Raw genomic sequence first — 17317 nt, 5'->3', positions numbered from 1 at the left:
GAGACTCCCAATGTAGAGAACCATCTGGTGGCTAAGAGTGTGAGCTCCAGAGTCCAGCTAACTCCACTGAGTTGGTTACCCACATGAAGTCTGTTTCTTTGCATATAGAAGAGAGAGAGAATACCTGGACCTTTGTCATGTGGCTGTTGGGAGGACTAAATTAGATCATGCATGGAAAGTTCTTAGTATAGTTCCAGGCAAATAATCACTGTCCAATACTTATCCACAAGTTCTATTAAAACCCTAAAATAGTAGATGGGAAGTCAACACTGGAATTGAGGCTAGTGCTCTTTCTGCTACTCCCAGATGATAATGGACATTAACCCATGTGAGAAGGGAAAGGTTGCAGTTACAGAGGGCCAACTGCATTCCAGAGATGGGCATTCTGACGAAGCACTTCCCAGGGAAATGAGGAGGCTCAAGGGGTTAGTACATTCCCAAGGTCACAAATAGAGTCAAACTGACACCTCCAGACCCACAACCTTGGTCTACACCAATGGTCCTCACTCTAGCATATAACAGAATCACCTGGAGTCTTGTCAAAACTCACATTCCAGGTTCTTGTCCCAGAGTGTCTTGTTCAGTAGGCTTGGGCAGGACAGAGAATCTGCATTTTAACAAGTTCCAGGTGATGTCATTGTTGCTGGTTTAGGACCCTACCTAGAGAAACATCATGATGTGCTAAGCTGCCTGCTCAGTGAGATTCACTGTGATGAGAGAACTCTCACCTGCGGAAGCTCCAAGGAGAGCTCAGGGCTGCCCTGGGGTACACTGAAAAAATGTATCCCTGCTGAGCTTTTCAGGGCCTCATGGCACAACACCCACAGCCTTTTCAGATGGGAACAATTTTTGTCAGGCACAATCTATGACTTCAGAGTCAACACTCCAGTGGGTGTTTAATTATTTATTCACTTGACAGGGAACATACATTTGGTCCTACAAGACACCATGCTATAAGTTTATCTATTTGTCATTAAACAACAAAACTCATCTTGGCTCTTAGGAAGCCCTAGTATGGCCTACCAAGGACAACTCAATCACTGCAGGGTGGTGGTGGGGAAACAGTCTCCAAAATGGGACCTGTTAGACATTCTCCAGGCACCCCTCTGTCCCACAGCCTTTCAGAGCCACTATACACACACACACACACACACACACACACACACACACACATCAGGCACTATCCAAATAATGGCCATGCTGGGACAAATGGGTGATATGAACTAGAAGATGATCTCAAAACCATAGGGTACCAGACAATTTATATGCCTTACAAATATATAAATTAAGAGGTCTACATGTATACAAAATCTTGCAAAGAGGACTGAATTCCATTCTATGTCATGCCAGGTATTTGTCAGAACCTTGAAAACACAGGTGGTTTTCAGTGGAGCTGGTATTAAAAATAGAAGGCATTCATACACAGGCCCTGCTCCTCTCATGTCCACCATGAAATCCTCTGGTGTTGTCAGGGCCCCTGGGCAGCCTTAGCACCCCTACAGGTAACCCATCTGCAGTCTGCATCTTCCGAGATAACAGGGGACTTGCCCCAGGACTTTTTTCCTGTGTCCCCATCTCAGCTTGGCGGCGCCTCCGAACCCAGGGGCTGCCAGAGGGTGTGACGCTACTGTCAGAGGAGTAATCCATGCACTTGCGGAAGATCTCCGGACTGGTGCTAGAGTGCAGTCTGCCTTCCTCAGCCAGTGGGGACTTTCTGGAAACACCTTTGCGTTGGGCCAAGGGGCTGCTCCAAGGACTTGAGCACGGGGAGGCATTTGGGCTCAGAAAGAGATTCTGGTGGCCAGAAGGGCTGAGCTTGTTGGTGACCACATGCCGTCGGCCAGCCATAGGAGATGTAGGATTGCTCTCAGGGTCAGAGGAGCTGTTGGCAGAAGACTCGTCCCCCATGTATTGAAGCTCCTCCACCCTCTTGTTCAGGGACCTGTTCAGGTGGATGCTGGCAGAGGGCTCCTCATCATGGTTCTTATCTTTGGAAGGTTTCTTTTTGGGTGGTTTCATACCAATCAGGACAGCTTTCATGTTTTCTTTCCCCTGAGATTCTGTGATCATAAATTCGTGGGCTTTGATAGCTGCTTCTACCTCCTCAAACTCCACAATAGCGCACTCTTGGGTCCCCACCTGGCTGTACCGGCTGCTGATCCTCCGAATATCAGGGGGCAGCTCTCTTCCAGGTTTGAGGATCCTCACTGACGAGATAACTCCAAAAGTCCCAAAGAGCTTGAGAAGATTTTCCATCACCTTCTCCTGCACTCTTCCATTCTTCTGGGGGGTGGCCAGAGCCCACAGCTTGGAGGATAAGTGTAGATCATAGACCAGGAGCATCTTGCTGGGAAGGTTCTCGTTTGGAAACAGTGGGACGGGAGTGGTCCTCCTCACCTTCCGATGGTCCTCATTCAACTCAAGGGTCACTGAATACTTCAAGGCATGTGCTGTGGTTCTCCAGTCCCGTGTGAGATGCTTCACCTAAAAAACATACAGCAAACCTGAAATGGTAACTAATGTCCTTGTCTACATTTAAGCATACTGAATTTCCTTCCTTCTCTCCCTCATGCCTGTAATACTAATATCTAGACTCATACCTGACTGCATGGACACTCAAATATCTGATGAATGGAAACACTTTCTACATCTACATCAGGCAGCACAGTTCAGAGCTGTCCAACAGGACATTCCATGACAGTGGAAATATTTAATTCTGCGCAAGTGTACAAGTTAAACCTGTAGGTTGGATCAAGGCTGTTGTATATATAGATCTAAGGCTCACCTCCAACTGGCAACAAGACCTCAACAGTCAGCCTCTTAGTGCCTCAGCTTCCTCATTTGTAAATTGGAAATGTTAGTAGTGTCTACCCCAAACAGGTATCATGAAGATTGAATGAATAAAAATACACATTTACACATAAAGACGCACACCATTACATGTAAAATTTAGACTAGTGCCTTGCTCCCAGAGAATATTCAATAATCATGTGCTGGTTTTATTTCAAATTTTAGGTGCTATTGTTTTGATAGGACTTGGAGATTGTGACATTCAAACACTTCTCTGAAGTCGTATTTCTGCATTTGATACAGAGAAGGTCCCAAAAGATCTTCTCTATTTCTCTGCAATATCTCTGGAAAATGACATGGACTGCTTCAACTGGGACTTAAATCCAGCTTAAGCCTCTTAAAGAATGATGAAATAATCCCTCCCTCCCCCTCCCTTGATGGAAATTGTGCATGTTGATGTTGCAGTATATGAAAGCTATATTTATATTGTAAAACAGTAATTTTCTAGAGGCCCACTTCCGGTGAAGGGAAAGCCAGGGAGAATGAATCATCCCAAAGAAACAGTGAAGGTGGGTGGGGTAGGTGACCTGAGCCAAGAGTGGCGAAATAGAGTCCTCTGAGGCCAGGCCAGTGAAGCTGCTCTGCAAAGGAATTGGGAACTCCAGGTGCCCCTAAGCCTACAGCAGAAACTTCATGGAAATCAAGAAAGGAAGGCTCACTTAACTGGGTGGGACAGAGAAACCACGGGAGAACCTGAAAATGGACAGGCTCTGGACTGAGAGCACTGTCCACTCTACAATGTCCCTTTGGAGGAAATGGCCAGACTTAGGCTTATGTTGCAGGAATCACAAATCATCTACACACAGAATCAGTGGGGTGATCACTGTGACATGGGCCAAGGAGAAGCAGGCTTAGGTGTGAAAAAGATGATTGCTGGTCATGGTGACGTTGTGGGGAAAGCCAGGCAATGGCTCTATTGGGGTGAGACATGGTGGAACCTTTTCAAAAAACTGTAGGGAGGGTACACTTCAGAGAGAAGAAGCAACTGCCTCCTAAGCCTGAAGTCTGAGTAAGGAGTACTTGGGGGAAGGCAAATGCTGCCTTACTCAGAGGGCTGAGAAGTTTGTGGAAGACCACATCCTAAGGAGGGAGAAGCAGGCTCTGGCAGAACCACGGGCCTCAGAGCCAGCAGCACGGTCCTCTAGGAAAGCTCTGTTAGAGTCTGAGCATCCTAGGCCTGTGTACTGACCTGTTACTAAGAGTGTCCAGGTACCACCTTAGAAAAGGAACCAGGCAGCTTCTACCCTCGTGCAATTTCTAGAAGAACTCTACAAGATTTTCAGAAACTTTATAATTGTCTTATGTTTACAACCTTTGTCACATGCTTCCCATTATGATTAGCAGGAAACCCTTTGAATGAATACGGTGTTAGTTTTTATTTAAGGGGTGTTAGGGCATCTGTCTGTATTCTGTAGCTGATTTTCAACAGAGAAGAACATTCCTGAATAGATCCACAAATGGAAGCTTAAAAAGGAAAGAAAAACAGGCTGGCTCTTGAGGTCCCTGGGGAGCACTAAAGGAATGTGCAGGGCAGTTCTACTGGAGGCTTCATTTTGGGATCCCTGGCAAACATTTTTCATGGGAGAGCTTTCTCACTGTTCTCTGGACATGCAATTCCTTTCCCCTTCTCCTGTCCCCTGAAAACTCCTGCTCATCCTCCAAGATCCTATCCCAATCTCACACCCCTGGGGAGAGTTCTCGATTCTCCAAGCAGGGTTACTTGCTCTGATCAACTAACTCCTAGCAATACTTTCTTCAGTCTTTTGTAGAACGGGTTCTGTGGTAAAATGCCACAGGTCTCTCTTCTTTATTGAATGGTGAGCTTCTCAAGGGCAGAAAGAATACCATATTCATCTTTTTTTTTAAAAAAAAAATTTGTAGTTGTTGATAAACAGATGCCTTTATTTTATTCATTTATTTTTATGTGGTGCTGAGGATCAAACCCAGTGCCTCACGCATGCTAGGCAAGTGCTCTACCACTCAGCCCCAACCCCAAATTCATCTTGTACCTCCTGTACATAATATGGCAGTCAGCAAATAGAATGATAAATGAATAAAGAAGAGATAGAGATAGAGATAGATAGAGAGAGAGAGAGAGAGAGAAAGCGAGCGAGCGCACACTCATGGGTGAGGCAGAGAAGGGCTCTAAGGAGCAAAGCTCCTCCCCAGTGCTCTCTGACAAAGTGCACAGGCAACTTGGCTAGGACCCACTCGTTACACAGCCCATTATGCAACAGGCCGTGTGGTTCTTTTCCATTCTAGTAAATACACTTGCCCCAAGGGAGACATAGAGTTCTTATTCCAACTGGGCTGTCAACTCCCTGAGAAGCAGGGAGTTCAGAGCCCAAATGCTGGGGTAGGCACAACAGGGACAAGCAGTCTGCTGCTCAGTTTCAGCAGTTCTCAGACATCCCATCTCTCTGTGGTATAGGTGAGGACCTGGAGTCTTGGAGAGGCTCAGCTCCCTGGTTCTGGGTGCTCACTCTCTCCCTTTTTATATTCAACTTGACAAATGAAAAGCCTAGATTGTGTGTAATTCTAGGCTCTGGATATCTGTTAAGGCCTTCGAGTGCCCCTGCCCTGGTGCAGCCACCTCCTGGGCACTCAACTATGAACAAGTCACAGTGTTTCATAACTGGACAGCTGAGACTTGGCCCAACACCCAGGACCCTTTTCAGAGTGTGCAAGTATATTGTTAATAATGACCCTAAATCCATTCTGTTCATCATTTTTCTAATGCCTCAGAGTCAATAAAAAATGGCTGGTCAACAGGGTTCTAGGGAGGCTTAAAAAAAAAAAAAAGGTGACTGCCACAACCCCCAGCACCCTTGAGATCCCAGAAGTGGCTTCTGAGGATCCACCCCACCTTCTTAAAGGAGGTAAGCAGCTTGACGCTCACGTAGCCCAACTTGTTCCTCCTCACGTGCTTCAACAGGAAGGCGTCCTTCTCCAGGTTTTCATCAGAAAAGTAGAATTCGATCTGATCCACCAGTTTCTTGATGAGCTCCTCATCCGGGGGCTTCCACTCCTGCTCCAGGTCCTCGTGTTCGTTCTCGCCCCCACTCGTAGTGGTGCTGCTGAGGCCAGAAAGAGACACTGAATTAGGGGTGGAACTGGGCCCTGTAACCACCATTCCTAGGTGAAGTCCTAGCCTACAAGCTCAGAAGTTGATCTTATTTGGAGATGGGGTCATGGCAGAAGGAATCAGTAGAGATGAGGTCATACTGGAGTAGCATGGACCCCTGATTCAATATGACTGGGGTCCTTATTAAAAGGGCAGATATGGACACTGACGCACACAGAGAATGTCATGTGCAGGTGGAGCAGAGGTGGGGGTAATGCAGCAGAAACCAACATCAGCGCAAGCTGCTCTTGGAAGCTGGGGAAAAGCCTGGAACAGACCCTTCCCCAGCACTTTGAAGAGGAAGCACAGCTCTACAGACACCTTGGCTTCAGACTCTGGGCGTCCAGAACCACGAGACAACGCGTGCCTGCTGTTCTAGGCCACCCAGTTGGGGGCTCTTTGTCATGGCGGCCCTAGGTACCGGGACTAGGTTATGCCCTAACTGGGTTCCTCAGAGGCACTGAGTGAACTAGACTCCTCAAGTAGCCATAAAAGGTTGGGTTTTGTCTCCAAACACCTAAAAAATCAAGCTTTTACCGAGTGTGGAGGATCATTATAATAACAACTCCCACTCTTGACATTCATGTGTGTTCTGCCATCAGCCAAATGCTTTTCACACAGACTTCTTGTTCTTCCCTCTTCACTGTGCCCACCCTCGAATCCAGTAGCTGGGAGACAGTGGGGCAGAGTAACTTGGTCCTGTAACAAGATCCTCCCCACTGGTTATAAAGAGAAATTTGGTTTCTTAGCTCACTGGGGACATAATTTATTCCTTTGTAGCCATCTGCTCACTGTCTCTGAGGAATCCAGTTTGGATGTGACCCAAAGTAGAGTCAAGGGCAGATGCTTTGGGGAATATGTACCTTAGAAATGGGAGGAGAAAGAGGCGACCACAAGACACATGGGCAGAAGAATCATCAAAGTAAAGTCACCTAAGCCCAGGAGGGCAGAGAGCATCAAGAAGGTGGTCACCAGTGCCAGATCCCGCAGCAGGGCAAGAAGACCACGATGGAGAAGAGGCATCTGAATGTGATAAACAAGCTCTTTGGTGATGTCTGAGGCACAGAACAGGTGGGCAGAGGAGGTGTGCCCCGGGGAGATCTGCACAAGCCTGGCCGGACAGACCTCCTCTTCTCAATCCAGTCTGAGACAGGTTCACCTTTGGTGAGGAAAGCAGGCATGGGAGACCTGAGGAGAGCCGGGAGGCCCCAGCGTAGGCGCCAGTGGGACGGAGAGAGCACACTGCCTTCTTCCTGGCACGTCTTACTTGTGGGAGTTCAGCTTTTACACAGCACTGACTGCTGTTATTTGGGAGTAGGATGTACTGGTGTGAGGGTCACTTTTGCTGCCCAGTTACCTCTGATAAATGAGGCATTTGAAATAAGCTAAATCATTATACCAACATCCCCAGTCCACCTCAAACTCTCCACTCCCCATCATCACCACCCTAGCCTGTCCTCTGCTAATCTACTCACATCCTTATCAGCTGGCCTCAGAATTCTCTGTGTGTTTGTAGTTATTTTATCTGGCTTACTCTCCACTGATGTCCAAAATGAAAATTTGGGGTCACTTATGTCCCCAAATCCCTTCTTTAATTTTTAAATTTTTATTTTTCAATCTTCCATTAGCCTTCTATTTGTTTTAAATGATACATTTAACATGGCTTATTATTCTATCAATCTTTGTTTTTTAAATTATTCTTCACCATACACATGTGCATACTATTGGCCTAGCTTTTCCTCTACCACTCCTTCCATGTCTAACTCTCCAAATTAAATCAGATGTACCTTTATTTCATTTTGCTGTGGTTCATAATATTTCATTCTATTCTCTAATATTCCATGTTTTGTCTACAGATAGATACTAAAAATTAAAAGCTCATCCATTTTATTTTATTATTATGAATATATCAACATGTACCCTTCAGGGAAAATCATTTACTAAAATTATATTTCTCTTCTTAAAGTCCTATTAGTTAACTGCACCTGAACTGATCTCTTACATGTACCTTTTCTCTTGTGTTATCCATCTTTGCCTTTGTCTTTGATTTACATGCTAAGAGATTTCATGGTATTATCTTCTGACTTTTCCTAATGAATTTTAAAATTTCAATATTTATTTAGTCTCTAAGAACTCTTTTTGGCCTTCAGATTGTTCCCTTTTAAGAACACCTTGTTCTTTTTTTTTGTTCATGCAGTGGCTTAAATTCTCTCAGGATACTAATTGAAGCATGGATCTTTTAAACTTGTTTGTTTCTAACACCATCAACTCTGTGTCCTCTGGAGTCCTTCCATTTAACTTTCATGCCACTGATAGCCATCATGTGATTAGTAAGCAATTCATTTTTTTTCTGCATTTAAAATCTTCAATAAACTATTTTCAAAAAAAATATTTTAGAACACTTTTAGATTTACAAAAGAGCTATAAAAATAGTATAGAAAGGTTCCCATATACCCCACATTAGGCTTGCCTATCACTAACATCTTACATTAGTATGGTACGTTTATTACCATTAATGAACTAATAATTCTACATTATTATTAGCCAAAGTCTATACTTTGTTCAGATTTTTAAGTTTTTACTTATGAGATTCTATCCAGGATAATATATTACATTTAGTTGTCAGGTCTCCGTGGGCTCCCCGGGCTGTGAGTTCTCTGACTTTTCTTGTTTTTGATCATCATGCTGGCATTGCAAAGTACTGATTAGCTATTTATAGAACGTCCCTCAATTGGGATTTCTATGATGTTTTTGTCAGGATTAGATTAGGGTCACAGGATTTGGGGAGAAGGACCATAGAGGTAAAGTTCCATGCTCAGCTACATCATATTAGAGTACAAAGTATCAATCAAACTTAGTAACAGTGGATAGCAACCTTGGTCACCGGTCTGATGTGCTTTATCTACAGCAAAATTACTCCTTTTCTTTCTATACTATATTCTTTGGCAGAAAAATCACAACATACAGCCTCCACGTAAGGAAAGGGAGTTAAGCTCCACAGCTATTAATTTTGAAGAATTAACGTCCAGGTTGCCTTTTCTTGGCAGAGTGGATGGTTTTATGCTCCTATTGATTTTGTTTTTCTAGGTGGCCCTCTGTATTTCATGGGTGGGGCATGCCAAGTGGCAGGCTTCTCTTTAGGGTGAATAGGCAAGAACTCATTCAGTTGGGGTCTTCCACCTAAAAGAAGGCTTTACTCTGCATCTACCAGCTACCAGTTTTACTTTAACATCAGTACATTCAATTCCTTTAGAAAAGAGTCTTCTTTCTTTTCTCCTCCTTGAAAGTAAATGATATGTTGCCTGCTACTTTTCATTGGCAGGCAGAGACGCTGGGAAATGGTTCTAAAGGAAGAATTTAAATTACCTCTCAGATATTTGCATCTCTTTTTATTCTTGCATCCTTCATATATTTCCCAACCAGAGCCTTTCTAGAGTTCTGACTTCCCACCTCCCACCTCCTCTCGTGTTGTATTTTTGGGCTACAGCCGCCTCCATTATGTGCCATGTTACATATTTTAAAGGACAGCTATTTACTTTACTTTACAGCTTTACTTTAACAATAATAATAGTAGTAGTAGTACTAATAATGAAAGGTTTTCTATTACCTACTAGATGAAATCTAAAGTCCTTAACTTCATATTCAGATCCTTTTAGAATCTGGCTGTACCTAGCTTCTACACTTTCCATCTATCTGCTTTCAGATCCTCTGCTCCAAGCAAATAGAAAGATCACAGTTCCCTGTGTCACAAATTACCCAGACTCTCTGCCTTGGTGTGTTGTTCCCATCTCTGTGAATGCCTTGTCCTCTGTGAATAGTTGTATTGTGGCTACTTGTATGCATATCTTATTAGCACCGTGAACCCTAAGTTGAGGGTAGAATTCATATTGCCTCTTTCCATTCTTTTCATTTATGAAAAACATTCTACAACCATTCCAGAGCCTTGTACATAGTAGGAATTTTAAAAGAATCAACAAGATAAAACAAATAGTTGTTGTAGGAATAAATCATACCTACCAGGATTCTTGGAGGAAGGAAGTACGGTTACTGGTAAATACGTACTTTACAGGTTTTCAAAAAGACTTCAAAAAGCTTTACACCTAAGTATTGGTTTTTCTTTTTTTTAAAAAAATACATAAATGGGAGTGATTATGAAATCTTGCTGTTATTACTATATGTCTGCTAGAAAAGGACACAAAGAATAGAAGAGGACACATTTCAAAACAGGTAACTGGGTTCCATGGATCAGTGCTAAAATATTCATGATATTTGTAAATGATTTGGAAAAACAAAAATGATTTGTAGCATAACACCTCTAAAGATCTCATGTTAAACTGGGTATGTTGATTGATTCAAATGAAAATGTTGGGATAATGAGATTCTCACTGACTTTTGACCTAGGAAAGATTTCTTGAACTTATGTCTATCCTATCACATGGTCTAATACAGTATTTGGCCCCTAAGAACAGGAGAATGATGGTTAGCAACAAGGATATTGAACACAAAGGAGAAATATCATTTATGAAAAACATTGGGGTTCAGTGTGAAGTTTCTTTTGACTCACTTCTAGAATAAGATAACGAATCAGAAATGGTCCAAAAGAGCAATCAAGTTGATAATGCAATATAAAAACAAGAGGGCAGATTCAAAAGGTAAAGGTTCTGGAATGCAGGTGTACTTCAGTGATGAAGCACTTGCCTAGCATGTACAAGGCTCTGGGTTCATCCTCAGCACCACAAAAACCAAAACCAAAAAAATAAGGCTCTTCAGTGAGACAGGCTGAAAACATTCAGGTATGTTCTCAACTTCAGAAAAGACATCACAGGAACAATCACATTAGATGACACTAACAGAGTCCACATTCTGTTTGGGTGGCCCGAAAGTTCTCCCATCAAAGAAAAGAGCAGGAAGTGATGGAGATTATGGAGATCATGACCTTCCTTTCTAACCATGTCTTCAGCCATGCTGCTCCAACCTAGTCCCTAGGTCCTGAAAAGGAGTATAACTGGTGAATGCATCTGCAAAACTAAATAATGGTTTGTCGTAGGAGTAGAGATGATGTCTATAAAGCTCTTAGTTTCACATTTGGCATAAATTGGCATTAATAAATGGAGACTTTTATTGTCATGACCCAGAGCAGGTAAAATGTAGCCCATGCAATGTCCCTGAAACATTTCAGAGAGGAGGAAACCTAGATGATTGTGTTTGCTAAATTAAAAGCTGTTGTATTCAATGGGTTTTATAATTCATAGTAATGCTTAGTAGTATAAATTTGAATCATTTTGACATATTATAAAGACAAAGCAAGTAAGAAAATGCATTAATGTCATTAGGAATCAAGATTATCAGTGTAAACAATAAAATAAGAAAATAGCAAAACCCCTGCAGTGTTTAATTTGAATAGGAATTACCAATATAAATTTATCTTTCAAAAGCAAATATTTTTTTATCCTTGTTGCATTGAAAAACCATAAAAGCAATTATACCCTAGTAGAAATTAGCACTTTTATTCCAGATCTTGGTTCCTAAACACTTTCTCACTAGTATTTGAAAAACTATGTATTTCTATAGAAATGGCTGGATTCCATGCCTGGAGTAGGAAAATAAAAATCAAGGCTGAGGGCTGGGGATGTGGCTCAAGCGGTAGCGCGCTCGCCTGGCATGCGTGCGGCCCGGGTTCGATCCTCAGCACCATGTACAAACAAAGATGTTGTGTCCGCCAAAAACTAAAAAATAAATATTAAAAATTCTCTCTCTCTCTCACCTCTCTCTTTAAAAAAAAAAAAATCAAGGCTGAAATATCTTGTATCCCAAAGCAAGGAAGTGCTCAAAGACTAATGAACGTGTTGCTAAGGGATGCACTAAAAATGTGTGAGGGGGCTCCCAGAGCTATATTATAGACATTTTGAACATCAAGAATAATGATCATAGCTCATTATTGAAAAGTAAGCAAATAAAAATCCATGTATGAGAAAGAAAGTGAGTTCAAACTTGAGGGAGACCACTCATTTTAAGTATTTGTTGTGATTGTTACACCAACTGCTCTCTTTAAAAATTGGTAATTAAGGGAGAATTATTTTTTCCTTAAACCTTGATCAATCCAGATTATGAGGCAAATCTCTTTTTTACATAAGAATGTTAACCAATCAAGTTACAAAGAATGGCAAAATTAGAAAATTACCAATTAGTAATTGCCAGTGTAGCAATAGACCCAAGTGAGGATCATGAATGGAAGCTAACATCATCAGGTGAAGGTGACCGGTAAAAGAATAGTCACAAGAAAACTAGGTAACTTAGAAGTGCAGGTAAGTTGCTAGAAGCATGCAACCTACCACGACCAAGTTATAAAGAAACTGAAAATTTAAACAGATCAATAACAAGTAGGGAGACTGAATCAGTAATCAAAAATCTCCCATCAAAGAAAAGAGCAGGATGTGATGACTTCACTGCTAAATTCTACCAAACAAGAACAAATACCAGTCCTTTTTAAGCTGTTCCAAAGAATTGGAGAGGAGGGAATCCTTCCAAACTCATTTTACCAGGCCAGTATTATCCTTGTATTAAAGCTAGACAAGAGCACTACAAGAAAAGAAGTTTACAGTTACCTATGATGAACACAGATGCAAAAAACTTTGGCAAAAGAACAGCAAACTGAACTTAACAGCATATCAAAAGGATCAGTTGTCAGTCTTGGTGGCAAATGCCTATAGTCTAAGCTACTCAAGAGGCTGAGGCAGGAGGATCGATTGAGCTCAGGAGTTTGAGAACAACCTGAGTAACATAGCAAGACCACTATGTCTTTTCATGAATAGATAAATAAAAGGATTGTTTACAATGATCAAGAGGGATTTATCTCTGGGATAGAGGGATGGTTCAACATACGCAAATCAATAAGTTTGATACGTGGAACTAACAAAATGGACAAATTAACAAATTATTCGTAATTACAAAGGGAAAAAAACATACCTGTATAATGGAGAAACTGCCTTACCGAAATAGTCAAATTGAGCATCACTAATGGTGGGATACCTCCTGAGGGGAAGTTTCACGCAAAGCCTATGAAGTATTGTTGCCAGAATGTTTCATCTGGATTGACTCCAATGCTTAGCCCTAACTTTCAGTTTATAAGAAGCACATACATGTTACAAAGGAGCAAGTTCAATGAAACCATGAGTTGTATTCAGACCAATCCAAAAAGCGAGACACTCAGTAAGACGTCTGGCCTCTTCCGTCCAAAATAATAAAGCATTAGAGGGGAAAAAGAGGTTGGAATGTTCTAGAGTGAAAGATCCTAGAGCAACATAATGGCCAAATGCCTCAACCTGGATTGACTGGGTTCTAATTTGAGGATAAAAAGTAACATCTGTAAAAGACAATTGTGGGATAACTGGGGGAATCCTTGAAATGTGGAATTTGGCTATTAGATGATCTCAGTGATCATATAAGGGAATTATTGTTAGTTTTCTTAGCTAGAATAATCGTGTATTGATTTTATAGGGAATATCATTATGAAGTGTTACAAAACAAAATATTCAAGGTATAAATCTTGTGTACAATGTACTTTCAAATGGTTCAGAGGAAACCACACACATTATATATGCATCAAAAATATGGCAAAATAGCAGGGCACGGTGGCACATGCCTGTAATCCCAATGGCTTGGGAGGCTGAGGCAAGAGGATCGTGAGTTCAAAGCCAGCCTCAGCCAAAGCAAGGTGCTAAGCAACTCAGTGAGACCCTGTCTCTAAATAAAATACAAAATAGGGCTGGGGATGTGGCTCAGTGGTTGAGTGCCCCTGAGTTCAATCCCCAGTACCACCTCCCCACAAAATATGGCAAAATAATAACAACTGTTAAACTTAAATGGTGGGTAAATGAATGCTCAAGTACTATTCTTTCATATTTTCCTTATTTGAAAGTTTTATGTTAATAAAGTTAAAATAAAAGATATTTTTAAATAAATGAGACAGGGGGAGAAGACTAATGAACATTTAGAAGTTATGAAGATTTTTTTTTTTATTGTGAATTTATCCCTTGTTTCCCTGGGGTAAGCCAGGTGTTAGGCTAGGGACTAGATATGAAGAGGTGTGGGACAGGCAACTGCCTTCAAGGAGTTTCTTATCTAAGGGAAGGAAGACACATGGTTTTCAATCAGGATGAAGTGAGTTTAATGACAGAGACACACATTCATTCAGCAAGAGTTCACTGTGTGTCTACTACATGCCAGGTGCTGTGCTAAGTACTGAAGGTATAGTAAGAAAAAGGCAAGCATGATCCCTGGATTCACAGAGCTCATATCCTGTGGAGGACACAGAACTATGGAATTACAAGTGTTAGGTCTAAAATGTATAGAACACTATAGCAACACTGAGGAGAAGAAACAAACCCAGCTCGGGAGGGATTTTGGGGGGAAGGCAGGGAAGTTTGACTGACAAATCAATCAATCAGAGGATCTAGAGGTGGGAGAGCAGAGGCACGCAGACAGGAAACAGGCTCCCATGTTCAGGGAACTAGAAGCAAATGAGGTACTGCAAGAGCATGAAACAAGACAGGCTGGGAAGAAAGCCATGGGTTGAGGGGATCATGTAGGTGGGTGCAACATTTTGAACAAGCAGATTTTGGAATCTGGGCTTTCTCCTGTAGGCACTGGGAGCAGAGAACGTTCACACAGGGCGGTGGCTGCTGACACACCAGACTGGGTCCAAACTGGGGACAGCGTTTATCCAATTCTTGGCTGCATCTCCTCAAGCCCTGGGTGCCTGCCTGCTGGGTTCTGTCAGCTCCACTACCCTCAGGAACCCCAGAGATTTTTCTGGGGTCAACTCTATGCCGGTGGGCAGCAGGAACTGCTTCACACTGAACATTTCATGAGCCTCAAGTCAATGGAGCTGGGAAAGAAAAAGGACAGCTCTGGAGGGAGAGTGTGAGGGGTGAGGCAAGAGGCCCACCCATGTTTGAGGACCAATTTCTCCTAGACCTCCATAGAGGATCTTTCAAAGCTCAGAAAATAAGCAGGGCTTTAATCCTGGCTAATTTAATCTCCAAGATAGGCGCAGCTTTATTTGTCCACAGGCAGGAGAAAAATAACATCAGAAGGATAAACCACTCAGAGCTATTTTACATGACCTCTGAAGTTCTGTGACGAGGTGGCTGCTTCTCAAGACTCTGAGTTGTCAGTTACTGCAGTTTCATCATTTTTATGCCCTCAGTACTAAGCACAGAGTTGCATGAATCAGGCTTTTTAGTATATAAAGTGCTGATAGATCTCCTGTGTCATATGCTGTGGGATAGTTTTCCTGTCCTAAATGGTGGGGCTGGACTTTTGTCCTCTGTTAGCTGTCTCCTCTGGTCTGCCCTGAATCTCTGGGTTCCTAAGTCCAGACCCTTTTAACTGGGGAATGGATCTGGTCCCAGTATCCTTACACCCCGTCTTCAGTATTCTCCCAGTGAAGTAAATATGCCTGCCAAGGATGATCCTGCAGAGCCTTAACAGCTGAAAACCTGTTCAGTCTCAGAGGAAAGAGGGTTCTTACAAATGCCTCTTGGCATTTCCTAGAATTTGCAAGTTCTGTTATTATCCTCATCATTCCTGTGGATACTCCATACTGTAAATCCTTTCAACAGCAGGACCAAACAATCACAGTTCTGAAGGACCTGGGCATTAGTGGACACAGCCTAAGGTATCTGGCTGAGGACAAAGCTCAGGACTCAGGGGCAAGGTTAGACAGGTGCCATGACATACCAGCTCCAAGCCATCTATCAACCAGGAACCCCATCCCCACGGTCCCAGGCAGCAAGATGATGTTGCAGGCAGAGAAGTCAGGGGGGACGTCTATGTGAAACTGGGGATTCCCGGGGGTGGGGGGCGGCGGGGGCAGGGGTTGCATAGATACAACAGGGAAACCTCAAATCAGGACAAGAGCTCTCTCCAACCATGAAATCACGGCTGCTTGAAGTCCCATCAGCAAGTGTTAGCTGCGCCTGGCCTGCTCCCACCCTGAGGCGATGATGGCAATGAAGGATCCCAAAGGACCACTCTCAAGGGGAGGTGGTCCAGCCTCAGGGGTGAAGGCTAGGCTGTTGGGATGAGCTTTGGGGAGACCACACGGAAGGGACGTCTCCTCCAGAACAGGGGATGGCTAGGCTGGCCCATGTAGGTCTGCCTCCTGGATCCCAGAGCATCCCCACGTCCAGGCCCCTCCGATCCCCGCCGCCAGCTCTGGGAGCCTTATCGGGTTAAGAAGCTGCGGAGTGGGGAACAGACGGCCGCCAAAAGCCAGTTCTGACTCAGTGGGACAACCCAGAGCCGCTTCCCCGTTGGCGGGGCTGACTCAACCCCTCTACCAGTGGAGCAGCAGCGCGCTGTCAGCTACCCCGAGTCGCGTTTTCGCCTCCGGGTCCCCCTCCGCAGGCCCGCGCCTACCTGTGCCCGCGGCTCGGCTCCTCCTCGCTAGCGCTGCCCCAGCCGGGGCTGAGGTACCGGGCCAGGTCCCCTGCGCTCCGCGTCTCCGCCCCCTCCTCCTCGTCTTCTGGCTCCTCCACGTCCTCGGCCTCCTGGATGGCGACGCGGATCTGCACCGTCGTCTCGGGTCCGGGCAGAGCCTCCTCGCCGGGCTGGGCCATGGCTGGCGGGCGCGCGGGTACTGCGACACCGCCGGGGTCTCCGCACCGCGAGGCCCGGCCTGCCGGGCGGCGGCGACTGCGACTACCCGGCCCGGGCGGCGCGAGTGCGGCCGCGGTTCGGCCCAGGGGAGGGACCGGGGGTCGCCGCGGCCCGCCCCACGCCGCTGCCGCCGGCACCGCCCCGACCGCTAGCGGAGCGCCGGCGCAGGCGGGGCCCGGAGCGGGGGACTTCCTCCGTTCTCCCGCAGCGGCCTGTCGGGGAGTGCTCCTTTGGCCCCTGGACCCTTCCCTCCGTCCTCCCGCGGTAGGCAGGGCCCCAGCCCAGAGAAGGTGCCACGACTCCCCTCTTCTCACCCCTCCTTCACCCTTCACCGTTGCCTGCGTCGGGAGGGGCGCAGCGCATCTGACTTTGTAGTTCGGACTTGACTCTGGGGGCGGCAGGCACAGACACCAGCTTAAGGGGGATTCTGTGTTCCCTGCGTGTCTTTCACCATGACCCGCAAAGATGAGATCGAGTCTCCACCTTTAATCTCTTTGGCGTAACCACCCTATACTGCAGCATCTTATGAGGTCAGATACTTGGCTGTGTACAGTGGTTCTCAAAGTATGGGATCCTAAGAGCAGCATCAGCCATCCCTGGGAACTTGTTAGAAATTCACATGCTCAGGCCCATCCAGACCTCCTGAACCAGGATCTTCAGTTCAAAACTTTGTGCATCTGA

At 44.5% G+C, this 17317-nt stretch overlaps 1 protein-coding gene across 3 annotated transcripts; it reads right to left on the bottom strand.

The window, feature by feature from the left end:
- Nucleotides 1-884: 884 nt before the first annotated feature.
- Nucleotides 885-16687, bottom strand: Larp6 (La ribonucleoprotein 6, translational regulator). Of its 3 annotated transcripts, none has more exons than XM_046426614.1 (3): nucleotides 16397-16687; nucleotides 5717-5927; nucleotides 885-2484 (listed from the first exon to the last, which is right to left on the bottom strand). In XM_046426614.1, exons 1-3 carry the CDS (start codon nucleotides 16594-16596, stop codon nucleotides 1417-1419), a joined length of 1479 nt encoding a protein of 492 aa, XP_046282570.1. In that variant the 5' UTR covers nucleotides 16597-16687; the 3' UTR covers nucleotides 885-1416. The 3 variants fall into 3 exon arrangements, with proteins under 3 accessions (XP_046282570.1, XP_046282572.1, XP_046282571.1); XM_046426616.1 differs by having other exon boundaries at nucleotides 5750-5927; XM_046426615.1 differs by having other exon boundaries at nucleotides 5717-5924.
- Nucleotides 16688-17317: the final 630 nt, after the last annotated feature.

The sequence above is a fragment of the Marmota monax genome, unplaced genomic scaffold, assembly GCF_021218885.2.
Source record: "Marmota monax isolate L192 unplaced genomic scaffold, Marmota_monax_Labrador192_F-V1.1 WCK01_AAM20220418_F8-fsc00078, whole genome shotgun sequence".
NCBI lineage: Eukaryota > Metazoa > Chordata > Mammalia > Rodentia > Sciuridae > Marmota > Marmota monax.
The sequence above is the reverse complement of the archived record's forward strand: the minus strand, read 5'-3'. Positions and strand labels throughout refer to the sequence as shown.

Coding starts and splice junctions, on each gene's coding strand:
- Larp6 (XM_046426614.1), bottom strand. CDS start 16,596: ATGGCCCAGCCCGGCGAGGAGGCTCTGCCCGGACCCGAGACGACGGTG. Junction 5,928..16,396: donor GAGCCGAGCCGCGGGCACAG/GTAGGCGCGGGC, acceptor TTCTGGCCTCAG/CAGCACCACTACGAGTGGGG. Junction 2,485..5,716: donor TGCTTACCTCCTTTAAGAAG/GTGGGGTGGATC, acceptor TATGTTTTTTAG/GTGAAGCATCTCACACGGGA.